This window comes from Limulus polyphemus, unplaced genomic scaffold (assembly GCF_000517525.1).
Source record: "Limulus polyphemus unplaced genomic scaffold, Limulus_polyphemus-2.1.2 Scaffold6746, whole genome shotgun sequence".
Lineage (NCBI taxonomy): Eukaryota > Metazoa > Arthropoda > Merostomata > Xiphosura > Limulidae > Limulus > Limulus polyphemus.
In genome coordinates this window covers 1,674-29,007 of record NW_013672356.1, presented here as the reverse complement: position 1 = coordinate 29,007, position 27,334 = coordinate 1,674, and the positions used below count along the sequence as shown (strand labels likewise).

General features: G+C 37.0%; 1 protein-coding gene across 3 annotated transcripts; it reads right to left on the bottom strand.

Annotated features, from left to right (window-relative positions):
* Window positions 1-4: 4 nt before the first annotated feature.
* On the bottom strand, window positions 5-27,334 carry LOC106474035 (protein dpy-30 homolog). 3 transcript variants are annotated; one of them, XM_022402420.1, is made up of 5 exons: window positions 27,208-27,334; window positions 15,199-15,281; window positions 14,780-14,925; window positions 7,970-8,113; window positions 5-1,245 (listed from the first exon to the last, which is right to left on the bottom strand). In XM_022402420.1, the coding sequence occupies exons 1-4, from the start codon at window positions 27,215-27,217 to the stop codon at window positions 8,014-8,016; spliced, it is 339 nt and encodes a 112-aa protein (XP_022258128.1). In that variant the 5' UTR covers window positions 27,218-27,334; the 3' UTR covers window positions 5-1,245; window positions 7,970-8,013. The 3 variants fall into 3 exon arrangements, with proteins under 3 accessions (XP_022258128.1, XP_013790174.1, XP_022258129.1); XM_013934720.2 differs by lacking the exon at window positions 5-1,245 and having other exon boundaries at window positions 7,165-8,113; XM_022402421.1 differs by lacking the exon at window positions 5-1,245 and having other exon boundaries at window positions 7,165-8,113; window positions 27,175-27,214.

The window sequence follows — 27,334 nt, the reverse complement described above, 5'->3', positions numbered from 1 at the left end:
TGAGTAAAAAGGATACACATCCCTTTATTCGGTGAAAATGAAATGCACCAGAGTATCATGTGCTGAGAGTTTACACTGTGACTGGTTTTCATACAACCAATCAAGAAGTACAGACCAGTGTATAGCCTATAAAAATACAAGTACTTATACTATGCCCAGTAGAAGTTAGTATAATCTTGTTGTGGCTTCCAGCCTGCCAGGACTGAAATACTACAATCAAAATTTAGAGCATACAATGATACTCCATGAGAAAAATTGCAGCAACACTTCATGTTTGAATATGAGATGTATGCAAGACTGAAGAGCTACATGAAATTAGCACTGTCAATAACAGATGCTCAAAGAATAAACCAAAACTCTCCAGAAGTATTGTTAAGTTTCTTAAAGAATGTTCTTTATAAGATAGATAATGATTAAATACAGATCTTGCCACTGATCGTAAATACAGGTGTGAATGCTACCTTCAAGACCAATAGCACAATGGTTTCTCAATAGACATGTAGGTACTTGAAAACTACTCCTGAGAAGCAACCAAACCAAAAGGTTAAAAGGAAATGAAACAGCTTGGCTTAATTGTAGGGTATATGAAGAGCATCTGAAACAATATTCTACCTTTATATATTGATATACTTTATGGCAGCATGAAAACAAGGTGTACTGCTCAGGTAAAGGGAAAGAAATCATATACAAAATATTAGTGCATTGTACAACTTAATCATTTTTCTTTTGCATCTTCTGAGATAATATAATATTTTGAGCCATTAATATATTCATCATATAGTTGCAACATTCTGAGACTCCTGTGTTGTCATTAGTAAATTCTAAACGTGAGTGACTTTGTGAAATTGTACACTGTAATATACTTTATACACAATACATCTAGAAGACTGTAAAGCTAAATTTCAATGGCTAAGCTTATGAATGTAACCACACAAGAGAAGTATCATTCTTGGAAATGTATAACCACTTGTCAATGTTAAGCATGTATGTGTGCTGCTATTCTGGTTAAGTAAGTGCATATGATTTTTCTTTCTCCACTGTTCGTAATGTGAAATAAAATATTATAATGTACAGTGTAAAACAAAAATATACATTTTAAAAGTGGTCATTATCCTAATATCCAAATCCATCTATGCAAACAAAAACACTGAATATTACTACGCAATATAAGATGCCATATGCAACTTGATTGAAAAACAAAATTCCCATGAGTACTTTGAGTTTCTTCTACTTTCAGCAACTTATCTAAAAAGAAAAAAAGTATCCAGTTGGTTACTGATTTTGGTGCACTCAAAAGGTAGAATTTATGAAATAACAGAAGTTAACATTTTCTTACACTGAAAATGTGTTACTGATAGGTACTTAGCTTCTCTCACCCAGAGCTTTCTCGATCCTGGTCTGACTTATAAGCTTTGCTAAAAGTTTATACTAACTAACTAACATGACAGTAATTTTGGTTTTATATCTAACAAGTCCTGAAGGGGCTTGAGAAACAACCAGGAGCACCCAGAAACTGTTTCTCTTCAGCCCCTAAAGTTTATACTAAAAATGCACCAGTCTTTTATACCCCTCAATTTATGCCATTTTTCTTTTGAACATGTACTGATCATACTCCACCAATCATGCTGCACCATCTATATTGGCACAGCTAGCTCCTTCTATTATTCTAGAACAAACCTCATATTCGAGAATTGGCAGTTGCACATCAGTGAGGAGAGTGAGTGAGAGAAGGTAAGTACCTATCTGACATACATTTTCAGTGTAAGAAAATGTTAACTTCTGAAATGGTCTTACCTCCTCTCACCCAAACTAGATTCCCACATTGCATAGGTGGAGGGGCTGGTGAAGGTGCATAAGTAACCTAGGAAGCAGAAAGCAACTGCCCCAGAAGCATGGGTGTGCAAAATCTTAAAAAGAAAGCACACTTGAGGTGTATACCACTACTTCTGGAACAGGCATGCTTTTCTTCCAGTAATCAAAATCAGAACACCAATATGGGTGGAACTGAATTGGCAGGCACTAATGTATTATGGAAAAGACAACTAGCCTTGGGTAATATTAGAGTAAAACAAGTGTGATCCATCCAGGCAGAAAACATCTAGTGGAAGTGCCTTGTAGAAAAAACTGTATGATCAACAAGTGTGGTCCTCCAGGGCAACAACATCCAGGGGAAGCATCTTGGATATGTAACATGACAAGAAAAAAAGGCTACAATGTCAACATACATGTGATATTCTGTCCACAAGAATAGCAAGATGTGTTACCAAACATAATTATAGTGTGCCATAACAAGGTGCCTGAGAAACACAAAATGATTATAAGTGGCTAGGGCTGAAGGACTGTGAGTGAACAGACCAAGTGTGATCTGTCCAGGCAGAAAACATCCAGGGGAAGTGCATTGTGATATGACATGTTATGCCAAGAGCAGTTCACAGGGAAAAAACAACAGTGGAAGTGCCTTGGATACTAAGATTATTACCAAGTGTGGTCTGCCCGGGGCCAAGAACATCCAGGGGAAGCACTTTGGTATACAACAGATTATGTTAAGCCCATCCAGGCACATAACATCCAGTGGAAGCACTTTTCATAAGATTGTGAGATCAGCACGAATGGTCCGCCTAGGCAAAAAATATCCAGGAGAAGTGCTTTAGATATATAATATGTTAGCCAAGTGAGGTCTGCCTGGGCAAAATCATCAAGGGGAGCATCTTGGGATATGACAAATCATGCCAAATACAGTCCAACCAAACTGAAACATCGACACGAATAAAAAATTTACAGATCATGAGTACCCACTTGGCGAGAAGAGGGCTATTGTTGTTATACTCACTGCAGTACCAAACAACAACAAATTATTCAGGATCCACGGTGCTAACCCCTGATGTTTTTGTCTGGTGGACTGCACTTGTTGATCAAATAGTTTCTTATGCAAGGTGTTTCCACTAGGAGTATAACAACAATAGCCCTCTTCTCGCCAAGTGGGTACTCATGATCTGTAAATTTTTTATTCGTGTCGGTCATACAAAACCCACTGAGAAGGAAACCTCCTTGGTCCAGCAACTGGGAACTGGAAATGGCTCCAGTAGAATAGAAGAAGTGGAGGTTTGCATTGGGGAGACCAGAGGAACATACACTAGACACAGTGCAATGAGTGTCTGCGCTATGTTATTTTGAAAATCAGAAAGACCCCAATTATAAGAACCACGGGTCAGTAGGTATAAGCAGAAATTCCTATATACTTTACTAATGAAGTCTATGAGTGATGGTCATTCACATGAAAAACAATGAGCATTTGATTAAAATAATTCAATATACATACACACCACCAGACAAGCTGCTGCTGGTCTTACAGAAACACCCCATCTCAACAGTGGGTGCTATAAAATATTCATAATTAGTGCTAATATAATACGAAGCATACATAACCAGGCATGAAATATGACACAGTGTGGTGAAAATTATCTAAGACTTAATAATAATAATATGTTGACTAACCTCAGTCAAAGGCAAATAGACAGATGCAGAATTGCCACAGGAGGATACCAGCCCAAGGAAGACACAGCCAGGTCATGCAGAGAATGTGTGACGAACATATTGGGAGGTGTCCACATACCAGCCTGAACAATCTCCTCCAAGGGCCATCAGATTCAAGCTGCCAAAGACAGTTAGATGATGAATTTGGTGCAAAGAAACATTGAGCAAATGGCAATCCTCCATAGACCACTCAGGATATGTGAATCATATGAGTTGATGAAATTAACCAGTGAGTGTAACAGGTGAAAGATCACAGGAAACAGGGGGATACCACGAATAAACAGGAATAATACAGGAATGAGTATCATGAAAAGAGGCAGAACAAGCCACATAATATAGCAGGAAACGACCTAGACAAAGGAGTCGATTCAGATTCGAGGGTGAATACAAGTGGGAAATGGAAGGTGAGGAAATAGGAAAAAAAAAGAGGAATGGTAAAGGAAGCAGTAAACATTAATCGCATAAGCATCTGAACAATGATGACTGCAAGCCAGAAGGAGGAGGAAAGAGGACTGAAGGGAAAGATGATACAAGAAACACATTGCAATGGTTTCCCAGGGTGAACCGGACAGGACATGAAGGACAACAATGAGATCTAAATACAAAAGAACAAGGGGATGTGATAGACAGACCAGATGAAAGGAACAGAAAAGTAGGGAAAAAACTGAGAAGAAGGCTTTTCAGAAACAGGAGAAACAGAAGGTGTATGACAGGGCACCCCTATCATGAGCATCACTTGACATAGACAAACCCTGGTCAAACAACCAGGTGAAAAATTGGGACAGTAGAGGAACAGAAGGACTTAATGGGCAGAAGCCATGGTGAATGGACCAAAGTTTAAAGGTAGACCAATGCCTCTGGTGAACAGACAAAGAGGGGTCAACTGGTATGGGAAAGGAAAGATGCTACACAAGGGGGAAGAAACCCTGAGCTGAAGAAAGGGACTGGACAAAAGCCATGCAAGAAGAAACAGGTTGGTGACATCAGGATGAATGACGTGCAGTAGTCTGAAGAGCAACCAGGACAGAGGTAATGGCAAGGCTGCTGCTCCAGTAAGGGCCAGAGCAGAAACTCACCTGAGCCAACCAATATGGAGCAATAAACAGAGCAGGAGAAGGAGTGGTCAGGATAAGGGAAAAGACATTAGAAAGAAGTGTGATCTGAGGGTAAGCATATAGGTGAAGACCCATCAAACCAGACTGAAGGCATCTGTTTCCAGAACCAACAGGTGTAAAACTAGAGACCAAATGGAGGGAATATTGGTGATCCAGTGAATGGCAAACACATCTATGTGAGGTGTTATCAGGTGAGAAAACACCCACCAAAATACCTTTGGAGAAAAGGACCACTTTGAGAGGAGAGCCTGGTTGGGTTATTATAAGTGACAGGCCACCAGATTCAAAATGTAGGGAATATGACACACTTAGATTGCCATGTAGTGGTCATGGGCCCAGTAAAGATGAATTAGAGTCAGAAAACACAGAGATCTGAATTAGGGCTCCCCTTTGTCAGGTGATATAGCAAACGACAGTGGAATAAGTGAAATGATACAGAGGTGAGCAAGAGCCAGTATTCTATGAAAAGGAGAGTCTGAAGACCCAATAAGAGAATATGAAGGGCAAAAGAGTGTACCACTTCATAAAACACACAAAGCCAAAAAAGGAATCAAACAGCAGCACCCAGAACTGAAAGACATAACATGTGGATGAAGTGAATAAAACGACAAGATATTGGAGCAATAGGAACAGGAAGAGAAGTATCTGTCAAGACAATTAGAGTTCCAGGGGAAACCTCTGAAGACATAGATAAGACTTCATGGTGAAGCGAGGTGACTCCATACAAGAGTTCAACAGGTACAGGTCTAAGATGGGTCTCCAACCTTCTAGCTTGAGAGGGACAACAATTAACTACGAGCAAAACCCTGATTGAGTGGGTACCAACCATTCAACAGCACCTTTGTGTCATAGGGTTGGAACAAACAAGGCAAGATGACTATAAGAGATACAATTCCAAGGAAGAAGGAGAGAAAAAAGGTAAGTAGATAGGGGGGTAGTGGAACTGAAGGCAGAAACCTCAGACAGAACCTGTAGAACCCATAAAATGGTCATAAAGTGTAGCCAGAAAGACACATAAAGTAAACATACTGAGAGAAAGTATACATTACCAATGATCTAACTAAAAATTGAAATTCGTAGTCTACCAAGTACAGAATAATAATGCACTTGTAAAAAAAATTTTTTTGACAAAAAAAACTTGCAAACTAACAAACATGAATAGGCAAGGGAAGTATAAATAACAAATTAAAACACCCACAAATGTAGCAGTGGCTACAATTACCTAGAGTAACCAACATGCAAAACCTGCACTTATACCAAAAATTCAACAAAAACAAGGAATAATCAAACTATAACCATAAAGGTAAACTAATGAAGATGATACAAAAAAACATGAAAGACCTAAATTATCACATGAGGAAAATAGGCCTAACCACGTAAGCTCACATAAACAGAAAAACATGGCAATACCTATTGGGGGTGAGGAAGACACTTTGAAAAACATACCACAGATCTCCTGGGAAAAAGAACAATACCTAACCCAGGAGATTACATGGAGGCACGGTAACAGGTGGAAGGTGCCGTATAAAGAATTTTCCTCTCAGTAGGTATAACCTTCCTCAGAAAAACAATTATGAAAGGAAGAAGTCGTTGGCCGAACATAAGACAGGAACTCCCCACAAACTTCAGCCTGGACTTCCCCAGCAGACATCGTCAACCCCGAGACTTGGAGTTGTGTGCAGAACTATTGTCTACTTTGGGCTAACTGTCTACTTTGTCTAATTTGACAACCACCATATTAAATACCGAATTCAGTATGAACAAAGTAGAATTCAGAAAACAGAAATATTTCTGAAACAAAGGAGTAGAAACAATGGAAATCATATGTTTTGAGACTTGAAGTAGAAACTGATAGAAATGTGATCAAGCACAATCAAATGTCTGTAGCCACATGGAAAGCAACTGAAAACATGTCAGGACACTGGAATGCCAATTAAGAAAAGTGAGGTTTGTTTTAGAATAGTAGAGAGAGCTAGCTGCACCAATATAGATGCCACAACCTGACTGGTGGAGAATGATAACATGATCAATACATGTTCAAAAGAAAAATGGCATAAATTGAGGGAGATAAAAGACTGGTGTGATTTTAGTACAACTTTTTAGCAATGCTTATAAGGCAGAGAAGGACTGAGATAGCTCTGGGTGAAAGGAGGTAAGATTGTTTCAGAAGTATGTAATTTCACTCTCCATACTATTTATCATCATCTGATAGAGCTGGGTGATTAATTTGATATAATCAATTAACTAATTAATTAGCATCAAAAATTAGTCAATTAATTAAAAAAATAACTTAATCCTAAATTGTTGTATCTGAAGATCTCTATCACATTAAATGAAGGGTAGTTTGAAAATGTCTATAGAAAAAAAAAAAGCTGAAAATAAGAAGAATGGTCTCATATAATCAATTACTGAGCCTGATGATTAATCAGTTAGAAAATACTACTAAATGCCCAGTTTTACTATCCGATACTTGTACTTAATACTTAACAACTGACCACAGTTACATGATAATAAGTTTATTACTTTATTGAGTAAATATGAGAGCAAGTAATGGCAGTGATTGAACTATTATTGCACAACAGATAAAAATGGTTAAATAAGTGAAAAACTTGCATAATATCCTATCATCAACCAGTACTTCAGAAAGATAACTTTTCAGAACTACATCTGTAGTTAAGTAATGAATTTATTATGTGAAACAATGAGGTAGAACTTATATTAATTCAGCTTTTTTCTTATGATTTTATACTGGTTGTACCTTTTGTAGCAATCTTTACATATAAAGTAAGAAATAATACATGATATGGTAACATTATTAGTTGTGCAATGAAACCAAAAAGAGGTAAATTTTACAAAACAGCTAATTATCATTTTTCAAATCAAAAGTCTTTATACTAAAAAGGCATGAAAAATCACAGTAACTTGTATTCCAAAAATAGGCTAGTTTGGCTTACCTTTAGCATGAAAAAATTTATGAACTGTTTATCTTTTTACAATCCAAATAAGTATAGTGAAGAACCTGACTAGTAAAACTATCCTTACGATATGTTACAAGATAGACTTCACTAACTTTTGGACATTGGAATTAAAAAAAAGCTCTGCATATAAGAAAAATACAACAGAAACCTAACTACTCAAATACTGATAGTATATGGCATTATTATTTTTAATTTTTTAAAATTTGTATTGAGTATATGTTAATTTTCAATACAAAATAAGATGCTTTTAAACAATATGTTAAAGGGAATCATGTAAATTTTTATGAAAACACACATATAATTATATACAAGCTGTAATATGCCACAATTACTGAGACACACCACTGTACTTTATTTTTTTCATTGACAGGATTAGTATTTCCAGTTTAACTTGAAGAGCTCTGACCATTCAGTATACACCCTTGTTCAAACTGCGATTTGTTCTTCAGAAGGTAAGCAGCTAAATACTCAATAGGGTCAGGTGGCCTGAAATTTGAAGACAATAAATATAAAACTTCAAGAGTAGAACAATAAAAACTGCTTGATATAAGCTGGTACTTTATATTTAAAGTACAACTCATTAACAATACCCAATATGAATCATGGTTTGAAATAAATTATCTCCACATTCATAATGAACATGAAAACCTGTTTCAACTTTATGATCTTAAACGTATTCATTTTCAGTTCATGTCAAATTTAAATTCAACACTTCTTAACAACATAAATGCTTTTCTAATTATACTTATCTATTCCACTTCTGCTGGGTTAATTATTACTATAACAAAGGTAAATCAACCATTATACTCTCTAACAAAAGCATACTAATGTATCATGCATTTAAACTTCAGCATGTAATCTTTTTCAGATGAGTTAGTTATTCACATGAAATGTAAAACTCAAACATAACAAAACAAGGCAGATGAAAAAAAAAAATGAATGAAAGATTCCAGTAGAATCTGGACCTCATAATAAGAAAGGTCATATGGAGCAGTCTCCCTTTATAAAAAAGCACTACAGTATTTAATAGCAACAGCCCAAACTGGCCACACTTAAAGGTGGACTACTAAACATCCTTGCAAAGTTAAGCTTGCACAATATGGCAACATCCTTTTAACATCTCAACATACATTGTATCTAAAGCAATGACTTATTTCTAACATAAACACACTGACATTTGCACTTCTTCTGATATGTTAGTTAGTAATAAAAATGTTTAAGTAAACAGCAGTTCTTTTTAACACAAGTACAATTTCATATGTTTTATTATAGAAAGCACAGACAATAATAAAATAATGTGGGCATATTATCTTGAAAACATACAACATAATATCTCATTAGAACATTAAAGCTGATAGGTATATAGCTTTCAACCTCTAATTTAGACACATTATACTCACTTGTACAAAACACTATTTATATCTGTTGTTACAGTAAAAAAGTTTCCAAGCTGTTAAGTGAGACACGTTAGAATCACCTGTAAAAAAGCATTATTTCTATCTATTGTTACAGTAATAAACATAATATTAATGCCTTTAATTTAGACACATAAGAATTAAATGTACAAAGTTAACATTTTCCTACATTAAAAACGTATTTCTGATGGACACTTACTTTCTCTCGCATAATAGCTTTTCTCAACAACTACTGACCTCTATATATGGAAATTTTCACTCACAATTAGCCTTGTGCTCTCCCTATATCCACATTTACACATATTACACCTGTGTTGTAGCATACAAATAAGCATGCAACAAACCTCAACCAAGAGGAGTGCAACACACCCTCCTAGCACAACTGACTCACTCTATACTGTAGAACCAAATTTTCACCTCAAGATTAGGCAAAAAGCAAGCACCAGAAATGGGGAGGACAGGTGGGAAGTGTGAAAGAAGATAAGTAGCTATCAGAAATAAATTTTCAGTGTAGGAAAATGTTAACTTCCAACAAAATAACCTACCTCTACTCATATAATAAGTAGAATCCCACAATGAAAGGTTGGAGGGACTGGTGCAAAGTTAAATAGATGACACTCTACAAAAAGTATTCAAAGAATACCCACAGAGTGTGACATCTCTATATAGAGGAACACTTGTAGGAGACCACATCACATCTGTACTAGGTATACTCCTTGCCTGTAGTGAAGATATGTGTTGCTAAACAGTTAGAGAAAGAATCACATTCAAAAGAAACTTGGATGCACCCAATGATGTAGAGTGGCTGGCACAGCAGACTGAAAACAGTGGATCAACTCTAGTCCAAAACCAGATGGCACTGGGAAGGCCTTATGTTCTCAAAATCCAGTCACCCAGGAACCTGACATATGGGCAATGGTAGAAATATGTAATGCGACGTGGAAGTACGATTGGGAAAGTATCATCACTCTGCAGTAGGAGGAGGGTCCTAGCCTTACCACACGTGTGAGGACTTAAGGTGGCCAATCCAGCTCCAACCTACACCAGCATACCCAGGAACTGAGATCCAAGTAGCAGTAGGAAGGAGGGTTCCTAGCTGGAGAGGAGGAATTGCATGTAGCAGAATCATACGTCCATCACCAGGTGGCATCTAGAATTGTATATCAGGTCTGTGGTAGGAGGAGAGTGCCATCTACACGGGCACATCACCACCACTGCCCTAATCTCAACCGAGTGAGATTGAGCACACTCATGAAGAAGCCTCCATGGTCTACCATCCCAGTAGCTAGGAGCTGGTAAGTGGTAAGAACTCCCATACACCACTAGAAGAGAAGGGAAATAGTACAGTGGGGAGTTTGGATGAATACAACACTAAAGAGAGTGCAATGGGTGATTGTGGAACCCTATTTTGAAAAGCAGGAATGGCGGGATGGGCAGTAATTCCTTCTCTGCTTTACCCATGAGTGATATGGTCCAGGGAGGGAATACTTATGACTCAATAAACTGTGAGGATGAGCATAATAGTGGATTTGATGGTTGGTTTTTCCCAGATACAGAACCAGACCCCCTGGGAATCCACATCCAAGAAGCAGTAGGATGGGTGGAATCAACCTATCTATAGATAGTATACCTAGACAGGCACCACTCGCAAAAAAATGGGATCTGAATTGAGGTATAGGGACCCTGTAAGAGGTTTGTAGGATGGTGACAGGAGACAAATGGTATCTCAATGAGAAGGAAACAGCCAAGTGATGGAGATAATAGGAGCCAAAAGTGTGCAGCATATTCCAAACAGCAGCCTTGTTGATTTCCAAGGTCGACAGAAATGAGAAGCCAGAGACATGGTAAGGTATCAGATCTGGTGAGCAGAGACCTGAAAAAGACAACACGAACTGGGAGATGAGGAGGAGTAAGCCAAACAAATAAGCTGGCAAGCCCAACCTGTAAGAATAATAGGGGAAAGGTCACTTAAGGAAGAAAAATTCCAATGGATAAAGAGGAAGAAATAGAAACCACAGAAAGAAGCTGTGCATGCAACATAACACACAAGGGCCCAGAGCAACAAGATGCAATCCAGATCAGAAAAGGAATATAGATGGAAAAGTAATGAAATTGTTTTGAAAGCAAAACAACTATCATGAGCTGCAGAAGTCTTAGGAAGAAAGGAGAAATTACAATAAAGGAGAACATAATTATTAAGATATACAATACAAGATATGTCGAGGGTGAAAACATCTGACCAACAATGACCACAAGTGAAGAGGAGGATGAGGAAAGAGGTCTTCAAGGAGAGATGGTATAGAGAGCAGTAAGAAAAGGGCTCAAGGGATGTAAAAGGCATGCAAAACAATGTTAAGATTCCAATCTGGTAAAGGAGTAGGGGGAGGAAGATGAAGGATATGAAAGGACCGAAACAAGGAGAGGACAGGAGAGTAAAAAACATGGTGTAATTAGGAGAATTGAAAGTTATAAAAGAAAGCCACCTAGTAACCAGCTACAGTTGAGACAGAGTGACCATTGTCAAACAGTCAAGTGAAGAAGTTGGAAAGGTGAGGGACATTGGGAAGAGAAGGAAGGAAACCTCATCAAAAAAGACCAAAAGCAAAAAATTATCCATTTCTTCTAATAAACCAATAAGGAGGAAGTAGGTTAGAATGAAACAGAAAGAAGCAATGCTACACGAAAGGAAAGTCTGGACCTCTTTACAAGGAATCAGAAAAGAGCCACTTGTGAAGCCGGAGTGTGAGAATGGCAGGATACAACACAGATAAGTGAGGTTGACAGAGAATGGATTTCAATAGTGGAAAAGGTAATGAAGGTGGTGACAGAAACAGATAAAGTAACAAGAACCATGGTCAAAAACTCAACATGGAGTGGTGTGGATGATGGACAAAACCTGGGGAAGAATATGGATTGGAGGATAGGCATAAAGGTAAAGGTTGGTCAAATCTTGACTGAAGGCTTCGACAGACAGAGCCAAAGAATGAGGAACCAAAGACAAGAATAGAGGAAGTTTGGCATTGAGATATATGGCAAATGCTTCCAGCACCAAGCATAGACACTTGAAAACCTGAGGGTCGAGGAACCACTCTATGGGAAGAATCTTGTCAGGATGCAACAAATGATCTGCAACAAGATTGACAGCACCTGGGATATGATAAGCCAAGAGAGAGGAACACATTGAGAATGGACCCAGAAAAAAAGATTCAACATTAGAAAATAAATGGAACAGGAGCCCCCTTGCTGACTTATGTCAGAGACAATGATAAAAATTTCGGAATGAATCCTGACTGACTTGCCCCACAAAATCAGACAGAAATTATCCAAAGTGATGCACAGCAGGAGTTCCAAATGATTGATATGGAACCCTGACTTGACTGACGACCAACAATTGGAGACCTCTTAAGAGTCCAAATACACCACAACCCATCATAGAAGCATTTGTGAAAAGATGCACTTCCAGACAGGGAGGTAGAAGAGGAACTCCAACCAATATGTTACCTCTGTTGAGCCACCAAGCAAAGTTAGTCTGTATGGAAGAAGGATATGGGTATCTCAGGGATCTAAGGCAAGATTCCACTAAGCATGTAGAGTCCATTAAAGTGTTCTCACTTGAGCACAACCCAGAAGAATAAGGGTTTCCATGGAAGCAAAAGTCCCCCCAAAAAAGAGATAATAACCTTGTAAGCATGCAGTGAATTAGGGGATTAAGCCTTCAGAGCCAATAGCTCTATAGGAAGGAGCTGAAGGGGAGAAGGTTGGGCCCAACTGAGATGGGAGTTGACAAAAACTCTGAGGTGGATGAGATATTGTGTCAGTATAAGTATGCACTTCTCTACATTGACAATCCAGCCCAATCAAGCAGCTTTTTTGAGAAGAAACTATATTTGGCTGTAAGAGGCCTGGAACAAAGGGGATTAAATGATCCAGTTATCCATGTTATGATAGAACTGCAGACCCCAAGAGACTAGCAAAAGCCTTGATAACCCCACAAAAAATGTAGGGAGCCAAGGCTAAGCCAAACTGCAAGGCATGGAATCTAAAAATCTGACCCTCATGGACAAATTGAAGGTAACGATGGGATGCAGATAAAATGAGTATGTGAAGATACACATCCAAAACATCCACTACCATCATCCAAAGACCTGGAGTAAAAGCTCATCAAAGAGACAGGAAAGACTCCATGGTGAAATGAGGAAGGTTGGACTGGAAAGGTCTATGACTAGATGCCAATCCCTGGTCTTCTTGGGGATGATGGACAATCTGGAATAAAACCCCAGAGTATGGTGATCTATGGGTTCAATAGCATCCTTGAGAAGCAGAACTGCATCAGAAAGATTCTGGCAGGAAAGATGATCCCAAAGAAGAAGAAGAGCAAAAGGAACAGAAGATGAGATAACAGAGAAAGTTTTAGAAAATGAAGAGAGAGTCCTAGTGATAATACCTGAATCACCCAAGAATTGGAAGTGAATGTACACCAAAGTGGGGTGAGCCTAAACAACCTGGCCCAACAGGACTCAGACACACTGGATAGTCATCGGAACCACTGCCAGCGTGCAGGACAGTGGTGAACAATACCACAGATTGACACTAAAGCAATGATATGCTAAAGCATGAGACACAGAGGTGCAAGGTGAATGAGGGCATACTGACCCCCAACATCATGTGATTTTTGAAATGATCAGTATGGATCCCAATATCAGAAGATGGAAGGAAAAGGGTCATAAGAATTAGGGAATAATGACAAAACCTGTGTCACTAAGTCCAGGAAAGCAGACAAAAGCTGAGGCACAGCAAAAGAGGGAAGCAGAAAAAGGCTCTCCAAATCCTCACCATGTTGACCAGACTCCCCAAGAAGAAGGGGAGAACTCCCAGGCCTCATGGGAAACTCAAACACCTGGTGGACCAGAGCCAAAACCTCCTCAACAGATAAAATTGTTCCTGAAGCCACAGTAATAGTAGGTGTTGGACTGGGGTATCGGTAACAGTTGAAATAGTGGTAACATGAAACTGACAATTTATTGTAATGCTTATTTGTTTGTTATTAAGCACAAAGCTACACAATAGGCTATCTGTGCTCTGACCACCATGGGTATCAAAACCTGGTTTCTAGCATTGTAAGTCTGCAGACGTACCGTTGTGCCACTGGGGGGCTATTATAATGCAAAAATAAATCCAAAACAATCCATATCTAAACTTTCTTGGTTGTAAAATGAAACTATGAAAACCAAGAAAAGAAATATTATGAATAATAACAATAAGACTGTGTAGAATAACTGAGTGCAAAACCTGATAAACTGAAAGAAAAAAGCAAAGGCGAGCAATATGTCATAACACATCTGTGCCAAATTGAGACGTGAAAATTGGGTTCTACAGTATATATAGAGAGTCAGCTGTGCTTGAAGAGTGTGTCACATGCTCGTTTGCATGCTATAATGCAGCTCTAACACAGGTAAACCAGTGAATGTAGGTGGAAATATAAGATTAGTAGCAAGTGAAAATTTGTGCAGTAATTGTTGAGAAAAGCTATTACCTGAGGAAAGTTATCATATTGGAAGCACTATTTATATCTTTTGTTACAATTTCCAAGTCTCTAATTTAGATACATCAGAATCACCTGTACAAAACACTATTACTTATATTTGTTACAGCAATAAATATGCACTACTTTAAGAAAATGAGTTGTGACAATTTATACTTTTTAAAATTATAGTAAAAGAACACTGTTACTACTTACCTTTCTTTGGCTAAAGCTGACAAACCTTGCAGCAAGATGGGTACAACAGTTGTATCAAGATACTGTCTTGTCGGCAAGTTCTGAAGATCAACTCTGGGCTTCTTACTCTGACTTTCACTAGCCTCTTTCTCAGCTGCCACAATTTTCTGTTTGTGAATGGTTAACTTTTTACTTTTGAAAACATACATTTCTTTAAACCAATCATAAGCTGCCATGATGCTAAGCTCTAGTATTATACCTCATGATTGAATTTTTCTGTGAAATTTACTTAATCCATCTAGATCCATGCTTATATTCAATCACAGGTAGTGTAGATAAACACGTATATAAAGGTTCAGGTATCATAAAGAATAGGAAAAGATTCACAACATTATATTTCTATAATAGTTTTGTTACAAAGTGAAAAACAGTTAAGTTACCTGGACATCTTCTGATGATACAGCACTAGCTGCTATGCTTTCTGTTACTACATGGGCATCACTAGTTTTTTCGGTTTGTGACACTAAGAAGAAAACAAAAAAGGAATAATAACAAATTCAATGCAGTTATTTGATGAAATATGATTACTTTCAAATTCAGTATAGTTTAATAGGATACATGTTGAATCTATTTTTCTGTTACCTACTGCTTTGTTCACTTTGAATAAAAAACAGTTCTTAATGGTAAAATGTATTAGTCATTTGCTGTATGTATATCAAGCATACTTCTATATGTCAAACACATGTTTAAGTACTAACAAATTCAGATATCTTTGAAAACCTAAACTGTATAAAAACTGAGTTAAAATATTCTCAAAAAATTAATTTTTTGAATAACCATGAAACTTTGACTTTGTTGCTTTTACTCATGTCAAAAGAAGTTTACTGTAAATAAGTTACTGTAACATCTCTATTAATATCTAATATTTACAGAGAAGATAAGGAACTTGGTTATTCTATACATTGTCAAAGTTAGTCACCAAAGGCAACTCCATTATAGCCTGTAACTAGCATAGTTTACAAAAGTCTTATGTAATTCTCCAATAAATTCTCTTCATACAACAGACTTTCATTACACATTTTAAATAATGTAAATGTATAACTTAAAAGCTGCTACACTGTACAGTATATTTATTGAGCATTTCCAGGTACTAAACTACGAAAATAAAACAACATATTGTATCTGGTATAATTTGATACATTTTATAACTTATTTCACATTAGAGATTAAAAAAAAGGAGGTAGGTCATAACAGTTTCAGACAAAGTATAGTTTAAATATGAAAACAACCTTATCTTACTTCATAGGCCATAAGCTATTGTAGTGATGACACTTACCTTGTTTTAAGAAATAATAATATCTATGAAAATTGGTGACATTATATATTTAGGTCACTAATACCAAGATAATAAAAAAAATTTAAATCAAACAAAAATTTGAAACAAGTCAATATAACTGCTGCTTATCACATTTGGAAATATTCTTACATATATGGTACATAAAATTAGGCTAAATGATGGTAATTTATGAAAATATTCTATTATCAGTTAACTTAGCTGTATTTAAAGCACTAAAATTACAAATAATCATTTATATACCAGGGATGGACAAATACTGGAGTTCAGTAATCGATTACAAATACAAATACTTTATATTTTTATGAATACAAATAAGAAAACAAATACAGGAAAAATACTGAGTATTTGAATACAAATACATAGGAATGTATTCATGAATACTTTTTCAGGTAATATGCAATAATGACAAAACAGCAGATGATAAGATTTCAATACTTTTATTTTATGAAACAAACTTTTTAGAAACTGAAACAAAATTTGAACAAATAATAACATTATGATACTTTTATTTTTCAAAATGAAATAGCAAAGTTTTAGAATAAAAAATATATTGTTAAAGGAGACTTATAGATATAATAACTGTCCATTGTTCTTTATGAACATCAAACTGTCAAATGTCTTGTCAGTGAGGCGGAAGTAATCAGGTCTGACAGTTTTGCCTCCAATGCTAAACAGAGGCAAAGGATGCTGATACACTCAGGTATGAAAGCATATGGCTAGTAGAGATAGGGTAGAGAAGTTTTTTCATACATCTTCCAGATAGCTTTGATATATGGAAACATCTGTTAGCTGAGTTCTTGCACAGCTCTTAAAATATAACGTTCATAAATGGAAACATCGGCTCATGTAGATATGTAAATCTTGAGAGTCGAGTTGTTCAAAATTTGAAAATAGCATTGATAACTGGACCAATTGTTGGTTGAGATGTTGCAAAAGAAATATCTGCTGAAGCTTTTTGCCAGACACTAATCATAGCAGAACAGTCTGGAAAATGATCTACAGGGTACAACATGGTGGAGACTACGGAAAGATGATACAGGAAACAAGAAGCCAAATGTTCAAAGGCAGATTGGAAAAGGGCAAAAAATACAAAATTGAGACCCAACTGGGCACAAGAAAGGCACGGCAAGGAATAAGAATATGAGAGGGCCATAACAGTGGGGAAAGGATGGGAGAGAATAACATCTGGCAGAATCTGGTAAAATGAATTTTGTTCGACAAGGCTGCTCTATAACCAGAAACTTTTGAAACAAAAAGATTCTGACAAATAGCCAAATGAGGAACCAAGAAAGGTAAAGAATGGGACAGGAGTGGCGAAAACCATGTCAGAGAGACCAATAACAAAAAGCAGTCCAACATAATAGGCAAATTGACAATGTGGAAGGTTGGACCAAGAGGGCAAGGAGAGAAGAAACATGCAGTGTCAGACCCTGCCTTCTTCAACGAACTTGACAAAGGCCACGTGTGAAGCCAGAAAATGGAAATGGTGGGATGGAAGACATCGAAATGAGGTTGACAAAGTAGAGAAGGAGACAGAGGGAGGGGCAGAGGTGATTATAATTGTAGAAGCCAATGCTAAGCCAGCCAAAAAAATTCTCCAAGAGAACTTGATACAGAGTGGTGTGGATGAGGGAGATTTACCTTAGGGAGATGTATAGGTTGGAAGGAATAAATGTGAAGACCGCCATTCTTGACTGAAGACATCTACCTTAAAGCCTGAGGATGAGGAACTAGGGATTAGAAAGATAATGGGTTGTTGTTCAAATGGGTGGCAAATGCATCTATGTGTGTGGAGTTCCTAGACAAGAGCATAACCACCAGAAAACTTAAGGATCAAGGAACCACTCCATGGGAATGACCTTGCATGAATGTGATAATCAATCTGCAACAAGGTTCAAAGCACTGGAAATATGGTAAGCCAAGAGCTGTATCTGTGCTCGTGGGCCCAAAATAGGAGCTCCAGATTCTGAAAACAAAGGGACCTGGAATTGGTACCCCCTTGCTTGGTTATGCATGAGACCACAGTGAAGTTGTCAGAATGCACCATAAACACGTTCCTCCTTAGAAGATGGAGGAAATGAGAGAGCATGACAAACAGCTAAGACTTCCAAAACAGTGACATGGAGCCCAAATTCAGCCAGTGACCAACTCCTGGAAACATCCTGGGTATCGAGATATGCACCTCAAACCAGAAGAGAAGCATTACAAAAGACACAGGTCCAAACAAGGAGGTGGAAGAAAAATACCAGTGGTAGTATTGTCTCTGTCCAACCACCAAGCAAGGTTGGTCCAAAAGAAAGAAAAAAAAGGACAATCAATTGGTCCAAGGGATCTGAGCTGAAATTCCACTGATTGTGGAATTCCCACTAGAGGGAATGCTTGTGAGCATGACTGAGGGGTATGAGAGCTTCCAAAGATGTCCACAACCCCTAAAGAGAGAGAACCTCTTGAGCTAGAAGAGAACGAAAGGACAGGCCTTGATGACCAACTGCTCCATGTCCTGAAGACATAGAGGAGAAGGCTGGACCTGACTGAGGTGGAAATTGAAGAAAACTGCCAAGTGAACTAGATACTGTGTAGGGGAAAGGATGGATTTCTCCACTTTGATTAACCAACACAAACGAGCAGCTTCCTCCAGAAGTAAAAATGTGCGGTCAGAAGACACAGAACAGGAAGGAGCCCGAAGAAGCCAGTTGCCCATATAATAATAAGACTGGAGTCCCAATGAATGTAGATGTCAAGCGAAGGTCTTGACTACCTGATAAAATACATAAGGAGCTGAGGCAAGCCCAAATGGATGAGTCCAGAACTGGAAAACACGCCCCTCATGGATGAACCAGACAAAATAATGTGAGGATGGAGAGATGGGAACATGAAGGTATGCATCCACTATTTTAAACTTAATCATCCAAAGTGAAAACCCAACAAAGAGACAGAAACTTTTCCATGGTGAAACAAGGAGGATCCAGAAACTGATTTAGACAGGAGAGGTCAATGATGGATCTCCAATCCCCAGTTTATTTGGGGAAAATGAAGAGCTGAGAGTAAAAATTCATTTGAATGGAAAACACTGGTTTGACAGCTTCCTTGAGAAGCAGGCCTCTCACTGCCTCAGACAGATGACTGCTTGAGACAAGGTCTCTAGGAGGAGGGAATGGAACTGGAAACAAGAAAAGATGAGGTGGCAACCAGAAATGAAAGAGAAACCCTCTGATAAAACCTGCATAATTCAGGGTTCAGTAAAAAAAGTTTCCCAAATGTCAATAAAGTGGTTGAGACAGGCCCCACAGGACCTGACCCCACTGTGTAGTCACCTATACTGTTGTCAATGTTCTTGACGGACACAGGAAAAATGAGGATAAGGACAAGAATTTCGAGATACGGGTAAAGGTTGGGATGTGGAAGTGGGAGCATTGGAAACAGGAATAGGATCAGGAGCTGTGGAGGACAAACATTGAGATGAATAATTAGCAAGGGAAGATAGGGAAGTATGAAACCTGGCCACATCAACATGGGACTCCAAAGAATTGGAACAGCCCTCCAAAATGGTGTCACACAAAAAAGAAAGTCATCCTTAAATCCCTGAGGGAAGCTGAGGAGGTGAACCCCGCAAGCAGCTCATCTCTCCCCAACAACACGGTAGTAAGGTAAGTAAGGAAAGGACCAATGAAGAAAGCCTCACCAAAGTTGACCACAAAAGGGACCTGAAGTTCTCTGAAAAATCATAGGGAGAATGACAAAGGGGGAAAGAGGAGAGGCAATGCAAAATTTTAGTAAGTGTAAGACAAATCCTCAAAAACTGATAAAGTCCACTGTGCATAAACCCCAATGTCAGGTGAAAGGGGAAACACCAAATAATCCAAGTTAGGGATCCTGCACAAAGGAAACAGAAGAAACATCAAAATGTGACAAACCTGTGAAATTAATAGGAGGAAAGGAGACAAAGGTTGAACCTCCTTCAAAAGTGCAGAACATAGTCGTATTGCCAAAAGAAGGTGCAGGAAAAAGGCTGTCTAAATCATTCTCAACTTGAACATTCTCATCAGCCTGATGAGACACCAGCTGTTGTGGAAAAGGCAGCCCAGGCCACATGTAAGAAGCTAACTCTTGACAAACCAAGGCTTGCACCACCTCAGCAGGAAACGTCTGTCCAGAGGCCTGGGTAACAGAAGTTTGTGTATCCCTAGTAACTTCAGAAGCCATGGTGGTAAATCTCAAATTCATAAATGGTAATTAAAGTCAGTAACACACCAGACTGCAAGAATTTGCAAAGCAAACTGATTCAAAGAAAGAACAAATATGAACAAAGTCTAAAATATTGGAAAAAAGATTACTGAAAACTGAAAGCAAGCAAGAAACACATCTGACTCGTATTGTGCCATCTGAGAAAGTGATGTTCATGTAAAGTATTACAGAGGGATCCAGCTGCTCTAGGAGGGTGTGTCATACTCCTGTTGGTGGAGGGTTGTCGCATATTAAATGAGCAGCTTGAACTTACAGGGTATAAAGTCTAGCTCATCAAGTAAGAAAATATTTTTTCAATGTATTAGGAGGTACCTATCATATCAGAATTGAAAAGTATTCTTTACCTTTCAGGAAATCATATATTTCTCCTAAACTATTGTAAAGTATTGGCTTCAACTACAATTGACAGCAACTCATTTCACAAGTGAAGCACCCTGTTAAAAAAAATCAAACTGTCATAACTGGAACCTGTTTGTTTTGAATTTTGTGCAAAGCTACACGAGGGCTATCTGCGCTAGCCATCCCTAATTTAGCAGTGTAAGACTAGAGAGAAGGCAGCTAGTCATCACCACCCACTGCCAACTCTTGGGCTACTCTTTTACGAACGAATAGTGAGATTGACCGTCACATTATAATGCCCCCACTGCTGAAAGGGCGAGCATGTTTGGTGTAAGGATGATTCGAACCCGCGACCCTCAGATTGCGAGTCGAGTGCCCTAACCACCTGGCCATGCCGGGCCTAACTGGAACCTAACCTTATTTTCCAAATTATAACCATATGTCCTCTCATTTTATTATTTTATAAATATAGAACAAATAAATTAAGTATACTTTTACGTTTTGATGACCTAAATAATCTTGTAAACTTCAACAAGTTTACAATATACCCTTCTTTTCTTACAAGAAAAGGAGTTAAAAAGATCTCAGTCTAACTTGATGACCTTCCCCTCTCCAGAATCATCTGAATACCCTTCCTATGAACCTTTTACAACAAGTCAATATCCATCACACAGCACATGACATTTGCCTTGAAATGTGAATGTGATGCTCTGGCTAATTTATGCAAACCTAATGTCATCATTTAAGTGGTATTCTTTTTTTAATACATTTGTGAAATATTTTATTCAAATCAATTTTCTTTTGAAATTCCATACTCCTATGGTAACATTATTAAGTACTACTGTACTTCTTTCACCTTTAGCTGCTTAGGACAAGATCAAAATATGAGGGGTGAGAAGAACAGTTAACACAACATGACTCTAACGGACACTAATAACTATTGTGGTCTTTGCCACCACAATAAGTACATTTTAAAGAACCATTGAAAAATGTACCTGAATGTCCAAATTGCTGATACTGAAAACAATACAGATGGTTCAGGACATATGGCATGACTTTATAGTTTACATCACTTGCCTTGATAGCAGTAGGTAGACATCATGACATAAGTGACAAAATCAAGACTTTGATAAGCTCAGATATATTCCACTGTTGCAAACTGTAGATATTCCTTAAGTGAAGAGACCAGTCAGAATTCAGGGGATGTTAAACAGACCCCCTCTCTTAAAGAATTCAAGGGAGAGTATTATCAATAGGTATATCCCGTAAAGAACTTTGGCCTCAAGAAGAGTTCACTAGCTAATGGATGTGATTCAACTAACAGGTCCCCAGATCTAAATTTCTTAATTGACTTTAGAGGGTTGGAAAGCCACTCTAAGCCTTTTTAGGATAAAAAAGGGGGACATGGAAGGGAGAGATTTTTTTTCTCTGCTAATAAATGTAAAATCAGAAACTGAAGTACATGAACTTTAGGTTATGATGACTGCATGCCTTCAAAGCAATCTTATGAATACATGGTCATTTACCAATAGTTATTTGTTTTGATCTTTTGGCTTGCTTTGTCCATAAAAAAAAAGAATCAAAATACAGAGTCCATCCACCATGGAGTCCTACAAGAGATTGCTACACTATCAAAAGCTTAACACATTGATGAAAGTGCAGCTGCGCCAGATTTTCATGGATCCTTGCAACAACCGAACAGCTGATCAACAATGGGGAATCACTCCAAGGCCAAAGTGGTCTGTTGCAGTGACAGCCACCACTGAATCATGAGGATCCTGTACCCCCTTAACAGGCTACACACCCAGCTAGCGTGTGGGTCAACATTTAGATCCGAGAGAAGGTAAACTATATACGCAGAACCTTCCCATCAAGGGGTAAAAAGAAATTAAAGGGATAATCAAGATTTTCCTAGAAAATAAAAGGTTGGGTTTAATTTTATTATTTTCTTGGGGTAGATGTGCAAGAACAGCCTTGGAGGTCCAAAAAGTCCCTTGTTGTCTGTATGTTATGTTATGACTTATGGTTTAATTGAAACAATATTACTTATGTATTGCAAAATATATTATTCATATTAATGTTCCAACATATATAAGTATACCATTTGTACTTTTTAAGTGAAACAAAAAATATGCTTTAACTTAATGGTTTTCCTGTGATACTATTATTTATTTAACATTAAACAACTATAACAATGTATTGGTTACATCCAAGAGCTAGTGTTTAAGTATCTAAAGATTAACTTCTTGTGTTAACATCAAGTCAAAAGCAAGGTTACCTGGAACTACTGTTTTTATTAAAATTTAACTGTAAATGATAATGTTAACAGATTACATGGATAAAACATTAGCAAAAGTAATAACATCAATAACACTTAGTTTCAAGTTAATAAAAGATAATGTTTTTTAATGCAATTATAATGAAAATCTGTAGACAGAATTAAACATTTTTTTAATATTCAAACATTAAAATTTTTTCATTATTATAGACTGGACAGATTTCTGAGAAAGGGGCCTGGAAATGATATCAAGAGGTATTTTGGAGTAAAAGTTGGGAACCTGACTTTTTAACATAATTCGGGTATGCTAAAACTGAAAATTGAAGTTTCCAAGTTGAATTTTTAGTTCTTGACCTTCAAATATTCAGAAAAAAAAATGGCCACCAAATTAAGAATGTTTAGCCTTTTTCTATATTTATTTTGAGCACAGAAAATTTTGGGGCATTCAAACCTGTTAAATCAGAATAAATTAGTGAACAAATGTTGACAAAATATCTATGGATATAATAGAATCATATTGAATCCAAAACTTTTAGCACATAGGTCCCATTATTAATTACTGACTTTTCATATTATACAATGAAAAATATCCACTAAATGTTTACTTTGGTAATGGCTCTGTTTATGTGAAACACTGTTTGATTTTTTTCACAAGTGCACAGTCAAGACAATTCCTCAATGCAAGTTCTGAATATTGCTTTAAAAGGCCTAGTACATGCCAAATTCTTATCCTAATGGTGATATTGTTTTATAATCTGTAAGCCAGAAATATTTTGACACTTAATTTTTATGGCCCCACAAAATAAGTGTAGTATAGAAATGATTCAAGCTTATGAATCACCATAAATATTGGTGTGTGTATACTTGTAAGTTGGGTGAATGAGTTAACGTGTGTTACTGTGAGTGTGGTAAGGCAGTTTAGATTTGGTGGATGGGTGCGTGTGCATGTATGCATGGTTGCAATCATGTATGCATATATTTCTTCTTCCAGATAGTTGTGGTTTCAGCACTAAGTAGGTAACATGATTTCATCCGATTCACATCCTGGCTTATTACAAAATATTGCCACTAAAGATCTATCAAAACAGGCAATTCAAAACTCATTGCTTTGTGCCAAAGATCTTAGACAACAACAGGTAAATAAACACATTAAGGGTAGATTAGTGGCACCTGCACAGGATGACAAGCCTAAAGTTTCAATGCCCCCACATCTGTAACATTGTATGATATTGTTAAAGACAAGAAAACTATTCTGAAGGCAAAGAGAAATGTCCTTCAATGTCTCATTATTGCATATGAGGGAGGTCGATCAGTTGATTTGCCCTGTATAGTGAAACACGAACTTCTGCCAGTGCCTGTATCACTTGCAGAGATGAATGATTCTCTATGCACTGGGAACAAGTCAGTACTGGCAGATATAACAGAGGGCATTGTCTGTCCTGAAGCTATTGAACTTCAAGATCATTCATCTTGCCTCATCATTGATGGACAAGCACTGCCAATGCAATGACTTCTGGGGATCTAGCAGACACACTTTTTAAAGCAGTACTGCATGCTGGCTTTAATTATCAGTGGGTAGACATTGTCTTCATCAGATACAGAGAATACACCATCAAGACCACCACCAGGACAGAATGCACCAAAGCAGCTCAACCAATCAGATGAGTTGTTGAGGGCAGTAATGTGCCTCTCCCAAAAAATTGGACAAATTTACTATCTTTGCCAGATAATACAGCAGACCTCGAATATTTCTTGTCTGAAAAACTGCTTTTCTCTAGCACCTAAGGATAAAAAGATTGATGTTGCTGGAGGATTCTTCAGAGAGGAACTTCAGAAGAACTGATGTAACTCCTATGAGATTCACACATGAAGAAGCTGACACAAGGCTGGTGCTACAGGCAGTCCAGAGTCAATTCAATACTGCTGTTGTCATCTAGAGACAATGATCTTCTCCTGCTTCTAGTATCTCCCTTCCCACATGCACGATGTGAACACCTGTGGATGATGTCTGGTACATCATAGAAAAGGCAGTATATAACCATTGATGCTGTTTTCAACAACATAACAAAAGATTTAGCAAAAGCTTTGTTACCAATCCATGCATTAACAAGGTGTGATACTGCCTCTTACACTGCGCATCACTCCAAGCAAACATCAAGGAAACTTTTCAAAGAGCACCATGAATTGCTGAAGGACTTGGGAGGTGGTGAGCTCACAGAACAGATAATTGAATCTGCAGAGAAGTTTGCCTGTAGAATATACAAGGTACCCAAAGCAGACTCTGTTGATGCAGCAAAGTATATATATATTGTTCTCCACAACTGGTAAACCTGAAGCCATGTCACTGACAAGTGATGCATTTCACTTCCATCTGATGCGAGTATGCTATCAATCCATGATACGAAGAAGTACTACCTGTCCCATACCAGTTCCCTGGTGGACATGAGATGGAGACATAGTGATTCAGGTGCACAATCCATTCCGATGTCATTAAGTCTCATCCCAAATATCTGCCTGCAAATGATTTCTTGATCATTCCAAAAGCAGTGCAAGATTTCCCATTGCTTGTAAGCAGCAGAAAGATGAGTACAATCCTTGTATGAATACAGTATACTTGTTTCGGGCAAGCAATTTGACATTCCCAGAGGTTGTTTGTACTCATGAGAAGCCCTTTTGGAAAGTTTGTGTAAATGACAACTCTAAAAATGCAGTTAGTCAAAATCAAAATGAGGTGCATTATAATATACAACACTGTTAGATGCAAGTCTTCACGTTGTTGAAAATTGACTTACTGATAGATATTATTGAAAAGTAGAATAGTATTGTCACTGTAACCATATAAGCCATTCTTTCAGTAATCATAATTTGTCAATATTACATGTGCATGACTTATAGCAATGCCAAAATAAAGGTGATTTTTGTAGTTTCCTCTTTGAATTTTATATCTTGGGAGGGCATTAGCATTATTGGGAATCTTCACTGTTTACTTTGTTAAAAAAGTGGTAATCAAAGATCTTGTTTTTATTTTTATTTTGAAGTCTACAAGGGTAGACTTTGAACAAGGGTATCTCTCGAATCACATCCAGATTAATAGATGTAGACACAATGTTGTAATATGCAATTTACAGACCATGTTGAGTTATTAAATATAGCAATTGAACATAAAAATTCAGCCTTTAAACTACAAATTAAGCATTCAGAACATCAAAACCAGGATATAAAATAATATTGACATATATTTATATATACTCTTTAAATAACTTCTACAGTTTCATATATAAAACTTTTTAGTGGCGTCAAGCACGACAGTGCCCAAAATTGGCAATTAGGTGGCCATTTTGTTTTTCTTGAGTTACAGGGTCAAAAATTTAATATTCAGCTTAGGTACCATGTTATGTTATGATTTATGGTTTAATTGAAGCAATAGTTCTTATGTATTGTAAAATATATTATTCATATTAATTTTCCAACATATGTAATTTTACACAATTTTTTACTCAAAATGCCCATAATAGTCACATTTGTCAAAAATAAATACTGTCGATTATTTCAAAATTATATACATCACTGGTAAAATTCTTTAATCAGCCATCACAATATCCTGTCCAAGATTAAAAGAAATAAGATGTTAGCATGCTTGTTATAACAAAAATCTTTAAATTATAAATCTTGAATAATAAGATAATTTTAACTTGAACATAAAGACTGTCTACATAAACAAAATATTCGTTATAACTTATACCAATGTAATAGTTATATCGAGTCATTATCAATGACAATGTTAAGCACGTTACTCAATATACTCAGTTACTGATACAATGATATGAATTTTGATCCCATGTTTTGTATTATACACTAATACAGACACTAAATTTAAACAAACAATTTAACTTCCGTTACAATATTAAACACGCCAATGTTATTGTTAATGTCAAAAATTTTGATTCCATGTTTTTCATCATTGAGATTTGTAAGTTGTAAGTGTAACTTGTATTAAGAATAAAGTTGAAATTTTAATTTTAAACTTTAAAAGTTTAACTTTTATTTTTAAGTTAAACCAAACAAGTTAAATGTTTATACCATAACAGGTAATCAATATCTAATTGTAAATAATATATATAAATAGAGTTAAAAATAAAGTAATCAATCATAGTTCTTTTACTGTTTTAACATATATTATAATTTATAAGCAATTACTTAGGCTTCTATCTTACAAAACATTGAACTCACATTCCGCCATTTTAATAGATTTCTCTTTTTGCACGTTGTTTCCAGATTGCAGAGGACAGTGTTGTCAACGCGACGATTCGATTGTGGTTTATAAAGAGTGGTACTATTTTTTCTTTTCTTTTTATGA